Source organism: Magnolia sinica, chromosome 11 (genome assembly GCF_029962835.1).
Source record: "Magnolia sinica isolate HGM2019 chromosome 11, MsV1, whole genome shotgun sequence".
Lineage (NCBI taxonomy): Eukaryota > Viridiplantae > Streptophyta > Magnoliopsida > Magnoliales > Magnoliaceae > Magnolia > Magnolia sinica.
The window spans coordinates 53,279,609-53,300,257 of record NC_080583.1 but is presented as its reverse complement, the minus strand read 5'-3'; the positions used below and the strand labels follow the sequence as shown (position 1 = coordinate 53,300,257).

The 20,649-nt window shown below is 43.6% G+C and overlaps 2 protein-coding genes across 2 annotated transcripts; both read right to left on the bottom strand.

Annotated features, from left to right (window-relative positions):
* Positions 1-14,987: 14,987 nt before the first annotated feature.
* Positions 14,988-17,609, bottom strand: LOC131219150 (G-type lectin S-receptor-like serine/threonine-protein kinase At2g19130). The gene has a single exon (XM_058214159.1). It carries the CDS (start codon positions 17,606-17,608, stop codon positions 16,073-16,075), a length of 1,536 nt encoding a protein of 511 aa, XP_058070142.1. The 5' UTR covers position 17,609; the 3' UTR covers positions 14,988-16,072.
* Positions 15,182-16,012, bottom strand: LOC131218109 (G-type lectin S-receptor-like serine/threonine-protein kinase At2g19130). Its single transcript, XM_058212791.1, has one exon. The coding sequence runs from the start codon at positions 16,010-16,012 to the stop codon at positions 15,182-15,184; it is 831 nt and encodes a 276-aa protein (XP_058068774.1).
* Positions 17,610-20,649: the final 3,040 nt, after the last annotated feature.

Sequence of the window (20,649 nt, the reverse complement as noted above, 5' to 3'; positions counted from 1 at the left end):
ATGCTTCTTACGAGATAAATGTACGTTGGAAAATCCTCCTTGTAAGATCTCAGGATTGAATTTAGCACATGCACGCTGGGAGCCGAGAATGGGGTACTACGAAGGCTGTCGGCACCAGATTCAGCAATCGAAAATTTTATGAGCCTAGTTTCTGAGTTTGGGGTGTGACACTGACGAAATGGGCGGTCGAGCTCAGAGAATTCGACATTCGGTACCAGCCCAGGATGGCTATTAAAGGTCTAGCGGTGGTTGATTTCATCGCAGAACTTTCCAACCAAGACGATGAGTCCACTACAGGCAGTTCGGGAGAGCCATCTAGCTTAGAAGTCACATCCGAGCAAGCTCGACCATCTGATCGAAGATCCTGGGACAAGGAATGACTCTAACAGCTGGATACTCTACGTAGATAGGTCGTCTAATTCGAGGCGTGGGGGAGCAGGGATCGTCTTTCAAGCCCCCAAGCAGACGACCATCCAGTATGTTGTAAGGGTCAATTTTCGCGCCTCGAATAATGAAGCCGAGTATGAAGCATTATTAGCCGGGCTCAAGCTAGCAGCCTCTGTAAGAGTCCAGAGACTCAAGGTTCGATGCGATTCACAGCTCGTCGTTAACTAAGTATCATTGGAATATTAGGCGAAGGAAGTTCAAATGATTGCATATTTAGATGAAGCTCGAAAGATGATTAGCAAATTTCAGAGCTGAAAAATCAGCCAAATTCTGAGGGCTGACAATTCATGGGTTGACGCTCTTATGAAGGTAGCCTCAGCAACTGACGGGGACATTCCAAAGGTCGACCACTACCACACCCATGGAACGTCGAGCATTTAAAAGTCTACTATTCGCTTGTTTTGATGAATCTACTCCTTAATATAAAGATGTATTCTTCAGCACGAGCTCGTCCAATCCTACGTTTCATACCACTATTCGCTCTACATAAGGCCTCCAACACATAAGGGGCCCTACTGATGGGATGACCCTTAAAGAAGTGGTCAGCTCGTTAACCATTTTAAACTACCGAGGTCTTTCCCTCAAATGCAGGGAATTGAGCCTCCAATGATCTGATCCTTAAAGAAAAGGTCAGTTCATCAAAAATTGCCCACTACCGAGAACTTTTCCTCAAGTGCAGGAAAATGAACCTCCGATGACTTGACCCTTGAAGAAGTGGCCAGTTCGTCAATTATAAAGGACAATCTAAGCGGCAAAGTTACGACTACAATCAAAAATGAAATAAAGCATGGCCATAAAATAAAAGTGTCAAAATAATCCAAGTATTCTCCAAAAGGGTGGCATTAAGTTTCCACAATATCCGATCAAACAAAAAAAAGAATTTAACATAACAAGGGGTGAATCAATCAGCCTGGGTAGAAGGTTGGTCTGTAGGAGGAGTTTGCTCGGCAGGTTCCTTTCAAGCTTCTTCGGCGGCAAGAGCGTCGAGGTTGAGGTCGGGATAAAGATCCTTGACATCCCCAAGGCATGCGTCATAGCCGTAATGATAGGCACTCTCGGCCTCGGCAACTCTTTCTGTCGAGGATTTGAACTCTTCAACAGTAGCAGTGGTAATGGACGCAGCCGAGGCATCAAACTTAGCCCATTGGGTAGCAAGAGCCTTCTCCATCTTAGCAGCAGCATCGGCCTTCGAATGCTTCAGATCAGCCGCCAATCTGGAAGCATCATCCTCAATGGAACCAAGGCAGGCTTTCACCCTCATAAGCTCGGTTTGAGTCGTGTCCAAGTGAAACTTGGTCCCGCCAAGCTCCTCCATCACCAACCTCTCCATAACCAGGCACTCCCCTAGCTGGCCCTTCAGAGCGTCTCGCTCCTCACCAACGGCTACTAGGAGCACTTCAATCTCTGCCTTCCCCCTCCGAAGAACTTCATTCTCTTGGAGGGTCGCCTCTGCCTTTTTGGTCATCTCCCTCAATTTCTCCCAAGTAGATAGGAGCATAGGGACCGTCTGGACCGATAAAATGCGGAATGGATCAGAATGAAGGAGGACAGTTTGAAATCAAGGGAAATTGCTCGGATGAAACAAAGCACCTACCCTGTAGCAAACTGAGGCGAGGTCGATCAGAAAAGCTTCAGGTTGGCGGGCGAGGAGGTTAGTGATCTTGACCTCTGGAACATGCTTGGCCGCCCAGTCGACTAAGCAAGACATATAATGGTCTGGAGGAAGAGCTTCCATGCCAGAGGGAGGAGCGGACTCAGTGGCACTGCCGACACTACTGGCAACCGATGCCTGAGGCTCGGCTGCAGGCGCCTCTACCCTCCTGATCGGTGAACCCATTTGTTAATCAGATAGTCAACTTCCGCGGGTGTGAGATATATGGGTGTATTCTCGTCCATCCTCTCAACCTCCCTCCTGGCCTCTGACAGAGTAGGGGTAGCGAGCTCTGGAAGCTCGTCCCCCCGCATCTCAAGTTGGGACGAGATGACTATAGGTTCCCTAGTAACACTGGCGGGAGCTGGGCTGGGCATGGGCTCAGCTAAGGCTTGATCAGGGACCGCTCAGGGGAAGAAAGACGTTCCTTTCTTCCAAGCATTAACTTTCACCCGAAACATTTCGTTAAGGGGTGGGGGTTGCCTTCTCTTCTTGGTTCTTGAAGGATCGACCCTACCTGCATAACGTAGTTCCGCTTAGAAAAACTTCAAGTATTAAGAATCGAAATGCAGACGAACGCTTATCGAGAGAAGAAGGAAGAGGAATAATCTACAAAGGCCAGATTTATGGAGATTCTCGAGGGTGATTAGCTCGTGCCAAACACGGAACTCCTCTTTTTACACCCGTGCTCTGTCAACCTGGGCTTGGAGAAAGGAGGAGATCTCTGGCCGGCCCTTTGCATAAACTGCAAGGAAAGACATAATTCAGTTTATTATCCTGCAAAAGCTTGTGCATGGAAATAAGTACAAATTCCTCCAAAATGTCTGACTTGGAGTGGAGAATTTAGTGGGAACCTTAGCCCCAAGATTCCTAAGCTTGGAGGTGGGCGCCTCCCACTCCCCCGAGGCCCAAAACCACATATTTTTCTAGTCCTTATTGGAGGTTGGGAGCCTGACGACAAGGCCTTTACCGCGATGAGGCATCGTCGAGAAGTAATAATAGCACAGCTCTTACTAGTCTTGTTTAACTTGGTAGAGGTACATAAATTCATCTGGCGTCAGATCCTTGTCCCCGAGCTGATGCTAGATGATGTAGGCGGCGAGTAGCGACCTCCAAGCATTTGGGCAAGCTTACCAGGGGCCAACTTCAAATGTGCCATCATCTCCCGCACGAACGAATGAACCGGGAACTATTGCCCACACTGAAGAGCACAGATGAAGATAGCTATTTCGCCCTTGGCCGGATTCCCGAGAGCGTCAAACGGAGCAAGGGCCCGGATACTCACAGAGTCTGGGATCTGGTATACTACTCGGATACTAGCCATTTGGTAGTCGATTAAAACTAAACCCCCTGGGACAAGCTCAGCAAGTCGCCCATCCACAGGTCCAACATCCGTCCTTAAGGCGGGGGCTCAGGGAATCCTCTTTTTTCCCTTAGCCCGAGTGGTAACCTTCGAACCCTTAGTTTTCTTAGCCCGCGGAATCAGAGGTATTACAGTCAAGATCTCTGTTGATCCCCCAAGCCTAGAATCCACACTCTCTGGCTCACTATCGCCCTCGAAAGCATATCCCTCACGGATGTCATCCAAATCGTTCAGCATTGAGAATGATGGAAAAGTGAAAAATTGAGAAAGTAAAGAGAAGAGTATGGGGAGACTCACAAGAATTCACTCACTCAAGAAGTTACAATAGCAGAATAACAACAAGAAAATGATAAGACGAATGAATGTCATAAGGGCTTTTATATTGTTCTCAGCCGAAGATCAATCATGACAAACATTGATTGCAGTATGCGAAGAGTTGACTCACTGAGCAAAGGATCGCACGTGGCAGTACCCTATTAGCCCTGGCAGTATATCTTCAGAGCCCCGCGCCAGCCGCAGTAAGTGGTAGTTAATGCTGCACGCAAAGAGTCATCCCTCCATTTGCCAATGTCCACGCGGCGGCTTCTTGTTCACCTTGGCGATACAAATCCTCGAATGTAGCCACATGCTTACCTCCCTTTGGTCAGCAACCGAAAAGCTGCCACCACAGTACGACGTCTCGATGGCAGTGAGTCATGATTGCAAGATTTGCTTCGATTCTATTGACTTCACCATCATGAGAGGTGCGATGAACCACCTTCCCAGGCATTTACTCCTTGAGTCCGAACTCGGACTCAAAGAGTAGGGGACTTCTGTTAGAGGAAATATGGTCCTGCAGCTCGGCGAAGTTATAACAATGTCGGCGTGGCCGATCATGGGGTAACTTGCGAAAGTCACTCTCTACCAAACCAACTTCAGATATAAACCGATTCTAAAACCAAGTAGATTAGATAAGGAATCAACACCAACCATCTATTTCGACGTCAGCTCAGATTAGGTCCTTGTCAAAAGAGCCATCAGGCTCGGACTTGATAAGCTCGGCTTGAACTTGATAAGCTCGGCTCGGACGATAGATAACCTAGAGTCACGCCCAGAAACCAACTCCAGTAACACACGATAGGAGTAACATCCAGCGTGCAATCTTAGCATAACCGCCAGCGTCATCGTTCACGCACGTCTAGCCTAATGGCTACGATCATGCCGAGATTGATGAACTCCCACGTCCTACCACACACTATAAATACAGAGTTATACCATTGAGATAGGTACGCAAAATCTCTCACCCCAGAATCCCATCCACATAACTTGGACCCAAATTTCAGGCCTAACTTTGGCATTGAAGGGTCATCGAAGGGTCCCCTGATCTAGCCAGGGTCTCCATTATCGTTCATCCGTGCAGGTGCTCGGATCTAGGAGCTCAGAGAGGGTGAACCAGATTTTTGCATCAACAACAGATGGAATGAATTTTTCACAAATATCGTTGTCGACCCATGCAGCCGAGGCATAGGAATATATCTGCCACGAGCCATCCTCTCCGGTTGTAAAGGGGGCAGTTAAAGAAGTGGATTGTCTCGAAGGTCACAGGCAATCCGCTTTTGGTGGAGAGTGGCAAACAACGAAGTGAAGCGAATTGCTTGTTACTGGAGCACAAAGATACTTCCGATGCGGATTAGCTACTAACAGGTTGAGTAGCAAGACTGGCTACTGAAGTGACCTCACCCTATGTTTTGGGCCTCACCATGACGTATGTATTGTATCCATACCGTCCATCCATTTGGAGAGATCATTTTAGGACATAAGACAGAATGAGTCAAATGTAGAGCTCAAGTAGACCCCACCACAGAAAACAGTGGGGAGAGTGACGCCCACGGTTGAAACCTTTCGAGGGTCCACCATGACATTTATTTGAGATCCAACTTGTTCATAAGTTAACATAGAACAAATGGAAAACACAAATATTAGCTTGATCAAAAACTTCTGTGGCCCTTAGAAATTTTTAATGGTAGGCATTCAATCTCCACTGTTTTTTGTGGTGGGATCCACTCGAGCTTTGGATCTTACTCATTCTTTGGATAATGCCTTAAAATGATCTCTCCAAAATGGATGAACGGTGTGGATATACCACATACATCATGGTAGGGCCTACATAATATGGCGACATCACTTCAGTAACGAGTCTCGTTATTCAACCTATCAGTAGCTAATCGGCATTCAGATATTTGTGTGCCCGGGGCTGTGTGGGTCTCACAGGGGATGTCCTTGACAAATTGACTCTGTTCATTTATTTTTAAAACAAGAATTAAAAAATAAGGCACATCCAAAACTCACGTGGATCATGCCATACCATATTGTACGAAACCGTGGAGGTTGAATGGCTGGGGGTGCTAGAAGTTTTATATTAGGATGATATTTGTGCGTACAATTAATTTGATGGTAATAATACAGGAGTGGTTTATATGGCATATAAACATAACCGTCACTTTCCAAAAAGTTTCCATGATGGATGCTTTTGTTCCAACTGTTTCGTTTGGGACGACCCACCTGAGTTTTGGATTTGCATGAGTTTATGTTTCGTGGTAATTAAAAACAGATGGACGGAGTAGATTTGATAAGTACATCTCTGTGGGCTCACACAGCACTAAGCACAGGTATATCTTTCAAAAGCCTATTTACACAGTACTGGTGGGTTTCCAGTTCAGATTAGTGAGACCACTTATTAGTTAATCTAGGGCACTGAATGCTTGAGAATAACACTGGTTTTAGTATCCTCGAATGGAATTCTTGTTGTCAGAAGTCTTTAATCTGAAATTGTTTGGGTTGTTCGACCGGTCGTGGGCCAGCCACGACTGGTCGTGGGAGTGGCTCGACTAGTCGTAGCCCGTTCGACTCAAAGTCCAAAGAGCCCTGTTTTTCATGTCCGGGCCCTTCGACTAGTCGTAGGGATTGTTCGACTAGTTGTAGCTCCCCTTCGACTAGTCGTAGTTATGCAGATTCGTTCCGCGTTTTTACGGATTGCGGAAATCTGAGTCCTTTCGCAACTAGGATGCGAAAGGGAAGTTGCCTAAACTATAAATAGGTGTTCCTAGGGCTTTTCTAGAGTAGGAAAAATTATTCTAAAGCTTTCTAAAGGGGTTCTAGGGTTATCAAAGGGTGTAGCAAGGGTGAGATTCATGGTTGTTTGAATCGGGTAAGTCCTCTCTCTTGTAACTTTCTTTTCATAGTGGAGCTCTGTCGCTTTGTGCCGTAGTTTTCTTTCCCACAAGGGTTTTTCACGTAAAAACTTTGTGTTCTTCTGTGATTGCTTGTTACTATTGAATTTCTATCCTAGATCTAGATCTGTGTGATTCCGCAGAGCAAATCCTCAACAAGTGGTATCAGAGAAATCGTTGGAGCACAGATCTGAATCTGCAGGATTAGTAATAATAGAAAATGGCAAGTTTGATATTGAGAAGTACTTAGGCAAAAATAATTTTGAGTTATGGAAGGTTAAGATGATTAGCCTATTAACCAAGCAAGGCGAGATTAAGGCTCTTGAGGAGCAGAAATCTACCATGAAAGATGATGAATGAGAAAACCTTGATAGTAATGCTTTACCCTCTATCCGTTTATGTCTCACAGATGAGGTTCTCTATAATGTTTTGAGGAAGAAAACTACGGCTAGTTTGTGGGTGAAGTTAGAGAGCATCTATACAAAGAAGTCCTCTGAAAATCGCTTACACTTGAAGCTATATTGTTATTCCTTCAAGATGGCAGAGGGTGGAGATCTAGAAGCCCATATCAGCAACTTTAATAAATTGATGTGCAAATTGCTGGATATGGAGGAAGTGGTCAAAGACGAGGAACAGGCATGTATATTGTTGAATTCTCTTCCTGCATCATATGAGTCTTTCAGGGACACGATGTGCACAGCAAATAAAACCCTTAGTGTTGAGACCGTTATCTCAGCCCTTCAAGGGAAGGCTATGAGAAAGTTAAACGGTGACATAGGGGCATCTTCCGATGCATTGATTACGAGGGGCAGAGATTCTGAGCGAGGTACGGGGTCCTCAAGACCTAGATCCTAATCCAAGGGTAAGGGCAAAAGAAAATTAAAGTGTTGGAATTGTGGGTTGTCTGGACACATGAAGAAGGATTGTAGAAATCCTAAAACGAAGAAAAAAAATTCAGCGACTTCTTCCAAGGAGGCCAATGTGGTCACATCTGATGAAGATTCAAGTGGTGGTGATGTTCTGTCTGTGTCCATGATTGGTCACTTACACGACAATCATAAAGATGAGTGGATACTTGACACAGGAGCATCTTATCACATGACTCCTCATCGGAGTTGGTTCGCCAGTTACAAGGAATGTGATGGTGGACAGGTTTTTATGGGCAATGACAATGCTTGTAATGTTGTGGCTACTGGCATAGTGAGTATCAAGATGTTTAATGGGATGGAACGTACCTTGACTGACGTCAAGCATAATCCTGATATGAAGAAAAGTCTGATTTCTCTCGGTGCACTCGAGGCTATAGGGTGCAAATTCATTGGAATTGATGGTGTCCTTAAAGTTTTAAAAGGGGCACGCGTGGTTATGAGAGCGTAGAGGCATGAAAACCTTTATAGGTTGATTGGGAGCACTTCGGCAAGTGGAGCAGCAACAGCTATTGCAGACTCCACGTCTCTACGTATGTGGCATGCTCGTCTGGGCCACATGAGCGAGCAGGGAATGAAGGTACTTTCTGATCAGTGTTTGATTCCAGCTTTGAAAAATTCTGATTTAGATATATGCGAGCATTGTATATATGGTAAACAATCTAGACCGTCTTTTAAATCTGAAAAACATGTTTGTAAGGGAGTGCTTGATTATATGCACTCTGACATATAGGGGCCATTGCCAGAAGTTTCCATTGAGGGGTCGTTATGGTTTGTTTCATTCATTGATGATTACTCCAGGAATGTTTGGGTTTACTTCATGAAACATAAATCAAAAGTTTTTACCATATTCAAGCAATGGAAGGCAATGGTGAAAAACATTCAGGACGAAAAATAAAAGTTTTAAGGACGACAATGGTGGAGAATTTACTTCCACTGAGTTTAATGATTATTGCAAGGATGAAGGGATCATCAGGCACAACACAGTGCACCATACGCTCGAGTAAAACGGTGTGGCTGAGCGAATGAATCGAACTCTCTTGGAGAGGGCCAGATGCATGTTAAATAATGCTACGTTGGGCAAGGACCTATGGACTGAGGCCGTTGACACGGCTTGTTATTTGGTGAACCGTTCTCCTTCAATGGCAATTGAATGTAAAATCCTAGAGGAAGTATGGAGTGGTCAGAAACTTGACTACTCAGATCTATGCATATTTGGTTGTGAGGCTTACTCTCATGTACCATCAGTTGAGAGAGATAAGCTAGACCATAGAGCCAAAAGATATATCTTTATTGGCTATGGTATTGGTGTGAAAGGTTACAGGTTATTCAATAAGGTCACACGCAAAGTCATCACTAGCCGTGACGTCAAATTCGATGAAAGCTCTCTATTTCGTAAGAATGATCAGGAGGAGAAAAATGAACCAGGAAGGGTGATCGTAGATGTCCAGATTGACGCAGATGATATCAGGCAAAGACAGATGCGAAGACAGAGGTACAAGATCAGGTGGATCAGCCACCTGTGGGAAGGAACCCACCGCGTAATCACAGGTTACCGGTAAGATACAGGGACGACTCTAATATTGTATATGCCCTCATTATAGATGAGAGAGACCCGTCTACTATTCAAGAGGCTCTTGATGAGCCTGATGTAGAAAAGTGGAAGGCGGCGATGGATGATGAGATGAATTCGTTGCACAAAAATCACACATGGGAGCTGGTGGAGCTTCCTGTGGGCCGAAAAGCGATCGGATGCAAGGGGTTATTCAAAAGGAAACAGGATAGATACAAAGCATGGTTGGTAGCAAAGGGTTATGCTCAGAGAGAAGGAATCGACTTCATAGAGATATTCCCGCCGGTGGTTAAGCAGGTATCTATCAGATTCGTGTTGGCACTGGTTGCCCAATACGATCTCGAGTTAGAATAGATGGACGTGAAGACTGCATTCTTGCATGGTGATTTGGAAGAGCAGATGTACATGAAGCAACCAGAGGGCTACGAAGTTAAAGGGGCAAAGAAAAAGGTTTGCAGGTTAATAAGGTTGTTGTACGACCTGAAAAGTTGCCTAGGCGGTGGTATAAAAAATTTAATTCTTTCATGGTGAGTCAGAAATTTACTCGGAGTGAATACGATCACTATGTCTATTACAAAATACTGAGTGATGGAAAATTCATTATCCTAGTACCGTATGTTGATGATATGTTGATCGCCTGTCATGATATGTCTAAAATCAACGTACTAAAGACTCAATTATCAGGGACATTCGAGATAAAAGATCTGGGGACTATAAAGAGGGTTCTCGGCATAGATATTCATAGAGACAAGAAGAGGAATAGGCTTTCGTTATAACAGGCAGAATACCTTGAAAATGTATTGATCAAGTATGGGATGGACCAGGCAAAGTCGGTAGGCGTTCCCCACGCGGCTCACTTCAAGCTTTCCTCAGAACAATGTCCTAAATCCAATGAGGAAAAGCAGGATATGTCTCATGTGCCCTATTCGAATGCGGTTGGCAGTTTAATGTATGCCATGGTCTGTACGAGACCGGATATTTCACAGGCAGTTGGTGTTGTGAGCAGATACATGTCAAACCCCGACAAGCAACATTGGGAGGTGGTGAAATGGCTATTTCGATACATTCGAAGTACGAAAGACTACGTCTTAACTTTTCAAAAAACAGGGACAAAGTTGGTAGGGCATGTGGATTCTGACTACGCAGGAGTATAGATTCCAGGTAGTCTACTTTAGGATACTTGTTTGTACTATCGGGTGGAGCAATCAATTGGATATTGAAGCTTCAGTCCATGGTGGCTCTTTCCACGACCGAAGCAGAATATATGGCAGTGACGGAAGCGTTTAAAGAAGGTGTTTGGCTCAGAGGCATGATAAATCAGTTGAGACTTCAGCAGGAGGCCGTGCCAGTTAACTGTGATAGCGAGAGCGCTATCAATTTGGCTAAAAATTCTGTTTATCACTCACGTACTAAACACATTGATGTTCGTCACCACTTTATCCGACAGGTGCTCGAGGAAGGAGGCGTCACAGAAAAAGATTCACACCAGTGTGAATCCAGCAGACATGCTCACCAAGGTCGTTCCTACAAAGAAGTTCAAGTTCTGTGCAACTTTTCTAGGCTTGGCGATAGCGTAAAAGAAGGACGGAGTATGCACGAGAAGCGTTGATTGAAGCTATGATGCAATGAAGAGATAAGAGAAAAGGTCAAGAAGCTACACGGTTGAAGATTGAAGACTTGGTGGAGATTGTTGTTAGAAGTCTTTAATCTGAAATTGTTTGAGTTGTTCGACCGGTCGTGGGCCAGCCACGACTGGTCGTGGGAGCGGCTCGACTAGTTGTAGCCCGTTTGACTCAAAGTCTGGCAAGCCCTGTTTTTTATGTCCGGGCCCTTCGACTAGTCGTAGGGATTGTTCAACTAGTCATATCTTGACTAGTCGTAGCTCCCCTTCAACTAGTCGTAGTTACGTAGATTTATTCTATGTTTTTGCAGATTGCGGAAATCTGAGTCCTTTCGCAACTAGGATGCGAAAGGAAAGTTGCCTAAACTATAAATAGGTGTTCCTAGGGCTTTTCTAGAGTAGGAAAAATTATTCTAAAGCTTTCTAAAGGGGTTCTAGGGTTATCAAAGGGTGTAGCAAGGGTGAGATTCAAGGTTGTTTGAATCAGGTAAGTCCTCTCTTGTAACTTTCTTTTCATAGTGGAGCTCTGTCGCTTTGTGCCGTGGTTTTTTTTCCCGCAAGGGTTTTCCACGTAAAAACTTTGTGTTCTTCTGTGATTGCTTGTTACTATTGAATTTCTATCCTAGATCGAGATCTGTGTGATTCCGCAGAGCAAATCCCTAACAATTCTTAATAAAACAATCTTTCAAATAGTGGCATAAGGTTATAAGAGAAAAACACCCAGATCCATAGCTCAATTGGCAGACTGAGTGAAGATACCTCGTTTTAACACTTGAGGTCTTTGGTATCGATCCCTAGCGGGGGTGGCTAACATGGAGTGTGTCCCCCCCCCCCCCCCCCAAAAAAAAAAAAAGGTTATAAGAGAAAACAGTAGCCATCAACATTCATTGAAAATGTATCCCAGTTTTAGAGGTTTCAATTCTTTATCAGCAACACGTTTTGGAAATATTCCATCCACGTTGTTGCGCATAAAACCATCGGTGTAGATTATTTAACAGTGGCTCCAGTTGTAAGAATAAGAAAAGTAATGCATATATAAAAATAAGCACTCAGTGCATCATATAATTTCTCATTTAAGGAAGATAGGATGCCAATTACATGGCAATCCCAAAACCGCTAAAGTGGGGTGATAGTGAACCCACGATTGAAACCTTTTAAGGGGCCCACTTTTTATTTATTTATTTTTTTTTTTATTATTATTATTTTAATCGAAAACCACTCTTTCATTGCATACAAAAAAAAAAAAGAATACAAAACTCTACAAAGGCTTCGGATTGGCCAGAATAAAAAGAACCTAGGGCAACCTATCATGTGGAAAAGAAAATCTGCACAAAAGAAGCTAACGATTTCTCATCGAGCCTAGTCCCACCTTGTCTAAAAAGATGAGACCTCTAGTGTGAGAGGGAAGATCCACCAAGGTGCACGAGAAAAAAGAGGACTGCGACCCGCTACCCTGCCTAGCCATGGTGTCTGCAGGAGCGTTTCCTTCCCTAAGGATATGTGAGTAGATCACTTCAACAGACGATACCAAATCACGAATTCTGGCAAGCCAAGAGAACCATTTCCAGCCAGGGGAAGCATAGCCAGACAGTAGACTGATGACTAGTTCAGAGTCCGATTCAATAATTATCTTACGATACCCTTTCGAAAGGCCCAACCGTAGACCGTCATGAATGGCTCTAAGCTCCGCGTGAGTGTTAGAAGCTGTCCCGTAGCCTTCCGCAAAAGCAAAGATGAAACCTCCAGAGTTGCCCCTACAGAGACCCCTACCTCCAGTAGGTCCCAAGTTTCCAATTGCAGACCCATCGACATTTATTTTTATCCACCCGACATGTGGCCAAAACCAGGTTACAACTGAAAGTGAGCTACGAGAGTGAGCCACTGAGGATTGGTGGGGAGGTCCCAAAATATGGGTGACATGCTGATAGGGAGATGGAGGATTTGACGAGCCGGTCTTTTCCCTGAGAAAATTAATCCACCAGCTAATGCGAGTCAGCAACGTGCGTGGTTGAGGCTTTGTGTCGGAGAAAATTATTGCGTTCCGCGCTTTCCACACTTCCCAGAGAAGGACGCAGGGAGCCAGTTTGTGGGCAGCAGATTTTTGTCCATTAGAAACCAGCGTAGACCACCATTGAAGAAGTCGTTGCTCGACAGACAATGCATGTGGAATGGTGATGCCAAAAATTGAGGCAATGAGATTCCATCCCAGACTTTAAGGGGCCCACATTGATGTTCATTTGTCATTCAACTTGATGATAATGCCCTGAATTGAAGGGAATGCAATTTTTATTTTTATTTTTATTTTGTTTTTCTTTTTTACTTTTTACACACCCCCACACACTCACACACACACACACACCCACATCCACATTACATGATCATTTGATCCCGGTGTCCGTAGAGCAGGAGTCTGTTTACCACTGAGCTATGGAGCCTACCCAAGGGACAACATAAATATTAATTTGATCCAAAACTTTTTTTTCTCACATAGTTTTCAATGACATATTCAATCATCACTTTTTCCTAATGAAGTGGACTACTTGAGCTTTGGATATGCTTTAATTTTAAGCTCATATCTCAAAATGAGCGGGCAAACTGAAGGTATCTAATCCCTACTTTTTCATGGGATGTGGTTTACTTGAGCTTTGGATGTGCTTTAATTTTGGGCCAATTTTCTAAAATGAGCGTAGAAAAGGCAAGCATTCAATCCCCACTTTTTCCGATGATATGGTTCGGGTGAGCTTTGGATATGCTTTAATTTGGGCTCATTTTCTAAAATGAGCGGCAAAATACTAGCATTCAATTCCCACTTTCTCCTAAGGTGTGGTCTATTTGAGCTTTGGATATGCTTTAATGTTGGGTTCATTTCCTAAAATGAGCATGGTAAACAAATGAACGGCGTGGATAAAACATATACATCATGGTGGGCTCCCGGTAAATTCGCATGAAGCTATAGAGGGGTGACCTCCTCATTAAACAATTACACAAAGGACGTCCCAGGTCATGCCCTTAATAGGGTGTATAAATTCATACACCATGGTAGGCCCCACGAAGTCCTGTCACCACATGTAGTTGTATGGCATTTGGGTCACCATGCAATCCAAGTCCAAGCAGGGGGCAGACGCATGTGTCAGTTGGGCACCATTTAGAAAACGGTGATGACATTTGAAACGCGGACGTGGATTACTTGCACATCAGTAAGACTTTCAAAATCCCTGACTTCAGGGAACGCCCTGGGGTTGAATCAGTTTAGCCTCCATGACCGGTATGGTTGTAGAGCCATGTATGATTACGACGGCGCCAAAGAAATCAAAACGGGCCAGGTTAATTCAATTTATTTGCCGGACAGTTTTGGTAATTCTCAATTGGTACCCTGGATAGATCAGGACCACCCAAGGAGACCCTCGATCCATCGAACTTGGACTTCCATCAATCGGACCACGATACGATTTTTTTACTTTGTTTGCTGAACAAAAATTTGCACTTTCGATTGATCGAACATAAACTTCGATCGATCGACTGAAGTCGGCTAGGTTCTGTCATACAATCGATCGACCAAAGTCGACTAGTTTGAACAGTCAATAGATTGATTGACCGGTCGAAATTCTACATGAAATTCCAAATTTCTTGGGGCCTGATTTCTACTGGTTTAGACAAGTCGAAATCCAATTCAACAAGTCGAAAATCACAAAATTTCTAGTTTAAATCTCTGGACACTTTTTGTTATTTCCACCTGTTGACTCAACCGGTCCATGAACATGCAAAATTTACACAATTTTCTGAATTTATTTTCTAATTTGACTAAAACACTTTAATTACATTTTCAAGGTTTGTGTAGGATTATTTAAAGTGGTTAAACTAATTTTTATGACAATAATCAATTCAGTGAATCAATTCCTTTAAAAAATTATCTCTCGTGTATGGAAAAAACTTTTGTGAATTCGAGAGAGCCTCATGGATTTAAGGTAAGTATCGATCTAGAAGGCGGTGATCAACTTTACCTTTGCCAGTTTAGATCCTCAATTCAACTGAAATGCGATAATCAGGCTTATACAAAACAATTAACTTCGTTGGGGAGGCTAAATTCCACGGTTTCAAGTTGCATACGAAACAATTTAAACCACAGATAGGTAGCAACCTTTCAATAAGCACGGCCATTTCAACTATATTAGACTGAAATATCACAATTTAACTCAATTAAACATCCAAATGCAGCTTATACAAAGAAAATAAACAAACCAGAACGACTATAACAAACTTTAATTTATGGGCCATGAATTATATTGGAACGTTTGGACGGTTGAGATCTCACCATGACAATCTTCACTCGCTGGAACCTGCTAAGTGGTCTTGCACCGCGAATTTGTTGATTCATTGCTCGGCCCATGATACTACGAAGACTCAGAGCGGAAAACCATGTTCTGATTTTCCGCGAGAATCTGAAGTGATCTTGGTACCGGCGGCACGCTCACCTCCAAAACACCCTCCAAGATTTGAACAATCTGCCCCATTGACGGCCTGTCATTCTCGTCGTCCTGAATGCACCAGCCGGCGACTCTGCAAGCTCGACCGAGCTCTTCCATATTTGCATTTCCCTCCAATCTGTAATCCAACAAGCAATGGATTTCACCGCTTGTGATTTTCCTCATAGCCCAAATAGGGAAAAACACCATTTCCCCTACTTCCAAGTGCTCAGAATTCCTCCTTCCTGATATGATCTCGAAAACCATCATCCCATAGCTGTAGACATCAGCTTTTGACGTGATTGCCAGCCCTGAAATCCATTCAGGTGCAAGATAGCCTCTTGTTCCTCTCATGGTTGTTAAAACCCGGCTGAAATCCCGCCCAATGAGCTTTGCCAGGCCAAAATCCGCCACCTTTGGACAGAACCCACCATCTAGAAGTATGTTTCCTGGGTTAATGTCGCAATGTATGATACAGTCTCGGCATTTCTCGTGTAGATAAGCTATTCCTCTCGCCGTCCCAATTGCAATCTTGTACCTCGTCGGCCAATCCAGGATGTTGGAAATCTCACCAAACAGATGAGAATCCAAAGACCCGTTTGGCATGCAATCATAGACGAGCAGTCTTTTAGCCTTTTCCGAGCAAAACCCACGAAGGCGGATGAGATTAACGTGCTGGATCATCCCGATTGTGCTCACCTCTGTCCGGAACTGCTTCTCTCCTTGCCGAAGCCCTTGAAGCTTCTTCACCGCCACCATTGCTTGATCAGGGAGAGTCCCTTTGAAAACAGAACCGAAACCTCCGCTGCCCAATGTCTCTTAGAAATTCTTCGTTGCGATCTGCAGGCTTCGGTAGCTAAATGCAATAAAAGAGCCTTGAACTGCCTCTGAACTAACCATATTCCGTTGTCGGTGCCACCTACAAATAAAAAACAGAGCAATACCCAAAAGAAGAACAGCCCCTGCAACCACACCTATAACAGCCCATGTACTGGTCCCCTTACTACAATCCGAAATCTTCAGTTCAGAGGCCGCAAGACGGAGATGAAGCGTCCGGCCTTCACTATTTCCATCAGACAGCTGCTTCAGATTCAACAATTCTCCGTTCCGTATCAAACACCTGCTCTGAAAAGCATAAGCAGTGCAAGAACAGTCATTTAAGCAGGCCAATTCACACTCTCTGGTGCTCCCAACCGCCAAAGAGCGTGAGCCGTCCGGCAGCTCCAATTCAGGCAACACCCAAAACCCGTTTTTCTGACTAGCGAATGACCCGTTCTGACCACACTCCAGATGGGTTTTCCTCGTGCACCCGCCCGACCAACTCCTCAAATTCCAGTCTTTCTGAGACTTGGGTTCAAAACCAGGCAAGCACGTACAGGACGAGCTCTTCTCGTCGCAGCTTCCGAAGGAACCACAAAGAGCATAAACATCGCATTGAGATATTGGCTGCGCCCAGAACAGATTCCATTGAGAGGAGTATTCCAGCCATGAAATCATCTTGATCTGACCAGAATGATCAATCACGAATCTGGAAAGGGAGGAAGTATTTTTCACTGAGTAATTGAAAAACTTCCTCTGTTCATCATTGATGAAGTTGAAACCGTATTTCCTCCGTTCGCCTTGAATGAAATCGAAATCGTTCAATCGCATTTCGGAGACATTGCTGAAAATTGCCCCATCCCAATTTCGACTACTCCAGTAACTTTTAGTCCCATTCCACATAATAAAATACTGTGTGCTCGGGCCCGGGTCGATCTCTATAGAGAACAGCCCAGGGGCTGGATCTTCCGAGTTCTTCCATGAAGTAAGCCGTTGGTTTTCACCCGTTACCTTGTTCAATCCAAGCCACCCTCCAGGCAGCCATGTATCAGTTGGGTGATCGAAGCTCTGCCAGTGCACCACAGAGGAATTGGATCTGTCTCTCAGAACAAGATTTCCAGTGTCTAGGAGGACCGCTACAGTCAAATTCAATGGCTTCGATATTAGATTGGTGGACCAGATTGGCAAATTTGAGGGGCTGAGGAGGACTAGATTGCCGTCTTCTGCAATTTTTAGGATTGAATTGGAGGGGTTTGGGAGGGGTTTTTCTCTGTTGCCTACCCAGACAACTGTTTGTTGTGGGACTCGTTTGTACCAGATGCCTATGTAGTATTTTTGGGAGTTGCCTGGTGTGAAGAAACCCAGTTCAAATGCCCCACCTTGGGAGGTTAGGTTATGGGGCCAACTAAGATGTTGAGTTGGGGTGATAGAATCTGAACCATTGGAGAAGTAGGCCTTGAGAGACAAGATGAAGAAGAGGAGGAGAGAGAGAGATGGCATGCTTCTTCCGGTATCCATGCCTATTGAAACATGCATGGACTAGTTAGATATTTTCGCTGGCCGGAAACTTATTTTACAAAAAGCGAGTTTTTAGGTTTTGAAAGATGCCATTTTGACCAAAAGACCCTTGACTGTTAGGGTAAGCAGCTGTAGAAGGAAAGGTTTTTTGGTCTTTTTGGGTTCATCCGTACAACCCTAGGCTTAGTTTCACCATTAAGGTATCTTTGCGGCTGGCTGAAACCTGAGGTCTATACGCCTCGACAACCCGAAACAATGAAACGCTCTCCTAAATTAGAGAAAATGACTACTGTAGACAAACCTTTTATCCAGCGGTTTTTATGAAGGAATACAAACTTAAGTTACCAACTTAGACTAGCACTTGCGGACAGCGACTTTGAGGACGAGACTACCCCTCCTTTTCACTGCGAAGACGAGCGCTGACGCTCCTCCAACTGAGACTTGTACGAACGGCTTAAAAGAGATCAAGGTTACATGGCCCCACAGCTATATATTTATTATATCCACAGCGTTCATCCATATTTCGAGATCATTTCGGAGCATTTTTCAAAAAAAAAAAAAAATCATATCCAAAGATCAACTGGACCACACCACAAAGACCAGCGGAGAAATTGATTTTCACCGTTAAAAATTTTGTAGGGCCCACCATAACATTTATTTTCCATCCAATCTATTCATTAGGTCACAAAGGCCTGGATGAAGAGGAAAAACAAATTTCATAATGATCCAAAACTTCTGTAACCCCTAAAAGGGTTTCAATGGTAGACGTTCAATTCCCCACTGCCTTTTATAGTGTGGTCCACTTGATAGTTAGATCTATCTTATTTTTCATCTCAAGCCTTAATATGAGCTCGCCAAATAGATGGACGGTTTGGATATAACACAGACCTCATGGTGGGGCCCACAGAAGCAACGAAATTTTCACAGGGAAAAAAAAAAAAGAAAAAAACAGAATCGGTGATGAATCACGAATTCCGCGATTCCACCGCAGACTCGCTGTAGGATTTGGGGATGGATCGTCGAATCCGCGATTGATCCTCGATTCAAACAAAAGGCTATGGCTACGGATTATAACCGTAGCTATAGCCGTATCCTGTGTACTTTTCTTTTTATTTTTTATTTTTTTATTTTTTTATTTTTTTATTTTTTTACATTTAGAATTTTATTCTACCTACAATTTTCTCTAACACATATTTATATAAATATGTATATATAAGCATATAAAAAAAATTTATCCCCTTTTTTCATTTATTTCTTTATTCATATAATAAGAATATCTTCTAAACCAAAATTAGTTACTTGACGTACCATATATGATTTTAGGGCTGAAAGTTGGGTGGGTTCAACCCGACCAACCTATGACCCACCCGACATTGGGTTGGGCTTGGGCAGGATGTATCGGGTTTGGTCTTGGGGTTGGGCCATACAAACACCAACCCAATAAAACTTGAAAACCGAATCGCCGGGATTGACCATCAAATGCATAGAAATGACCATGAAGTGAAGGGAATTGACCGTGAAGTGCATCGAAATGACTGTGAATCTAAACGGAATTGTCAGAATTGACCGTGAAATGCATGGAAATGACTGTGAAGTGAAGCGAATTGAACGCCAGTGTGCTTCTTTGCATCATTATGGACTATGGTTGATTATTTCCATTTCCAACTGCAAAGGGCACAACTACAAATGGAGATTTCCTCCTTTCATTTAAGACATGTGCTTTTTTATCCAAAACGCCAGTCCTTCCAGTGATCCTGAGATATCCTTACGAAAGATTTAGTCCGGCATGGGACACTATATTTGGAGTGAGAAGCCCTTGGTTTATTCATAACTTCAACAAGATTTTACATTTAGGTGTGAAAGACTGGGGTAATGAAGCTTATCTTTCATTACTTAATCTGCATGGCTTCTGAAGTTTCTTGGAAGCTTGCGAGTCCATCGCTTAATGAGTTTCCTCACCAGAGGCTTCAAAGATTGTATTGAAATCTATCCTTGAAAGCAAAGATACGTATTTGAAGGGGGAAAGTCTAGTGCTAAAGCAAATCAATCTCTATGCACACAGTGTCTGCGTATGAGATGTGGGCCATTTATTTTGTTGGACCCACCAGTCAAATGATGCTAGCTAACATGTAGGACACTTTTTTCCATTAAATGTTAACCATGGTCGTGCCGTTCTTACCTGCCCAATCGTAATCCTCAAAAGTTGTCTACAGTAGCTAGGGCCCATGGATGAACAGTCTGGATTTCTTACATTCACGCCACGTGCATGGAATTGAGTGCTTGATGACTAGCTTCAGCATTTGTGTTTAGCACCAAATTCTCTATCTTCCAAAACTATGTCTGATTCCCTCGTCTTTGTTCAACTATCTACAAGATCCAATATTTATACATATTTACAAGTCCGCCATGTAATTTTGCTTCTTTGTCAATTTGTGAATTATATGGAGGTGACCTACCTGCCCATCTACTACCCTTCAAAGCAAGAGAAAGAAGACCTGAAACTCTATGTAAGTAATGTACAAAAGCTAATGGCTAGGAAGGTATGCATGTTGTGTTGTGTTTGGAATGTTTGGAAGCACAACTTGATTGGATTTTCAATAGTCGAGTTTAATCAAGAGGAAATGACAAAAATTAATATGTTTCCTAGCATTCATAATGAGGAAGTACCCTCAAATTCCAATTGTGTTCCTTTCAAGTCTAACTTGAAAGTAACTAATTGCAATTAGGAGACACCATCAATCTGAATGCTGAGGAGACTAAAGTTTCTATTTCTGCCACAGTTATAGAACTCAGTGAATCATCTTGAAACTCGACAGAATTGACTCGACTTGACGAGATTGCAAGCGAAGTCAGTGGCGAATTTGATTTCAAATGTGATTCAGTGTGACTCTTTGAGTTGACTCGTTGACTCACAACGTCCCAAACCAAGTCACTAGCCTAAGAACAATTCTTTTTCACAATAAGCATACAAAGAAATTTGAACTAGCAACCTCCCAAATTGCAGGATACATATACCACCGGCACTTTATTGCTCGTGAACATGTTTACTTGCTTGTATA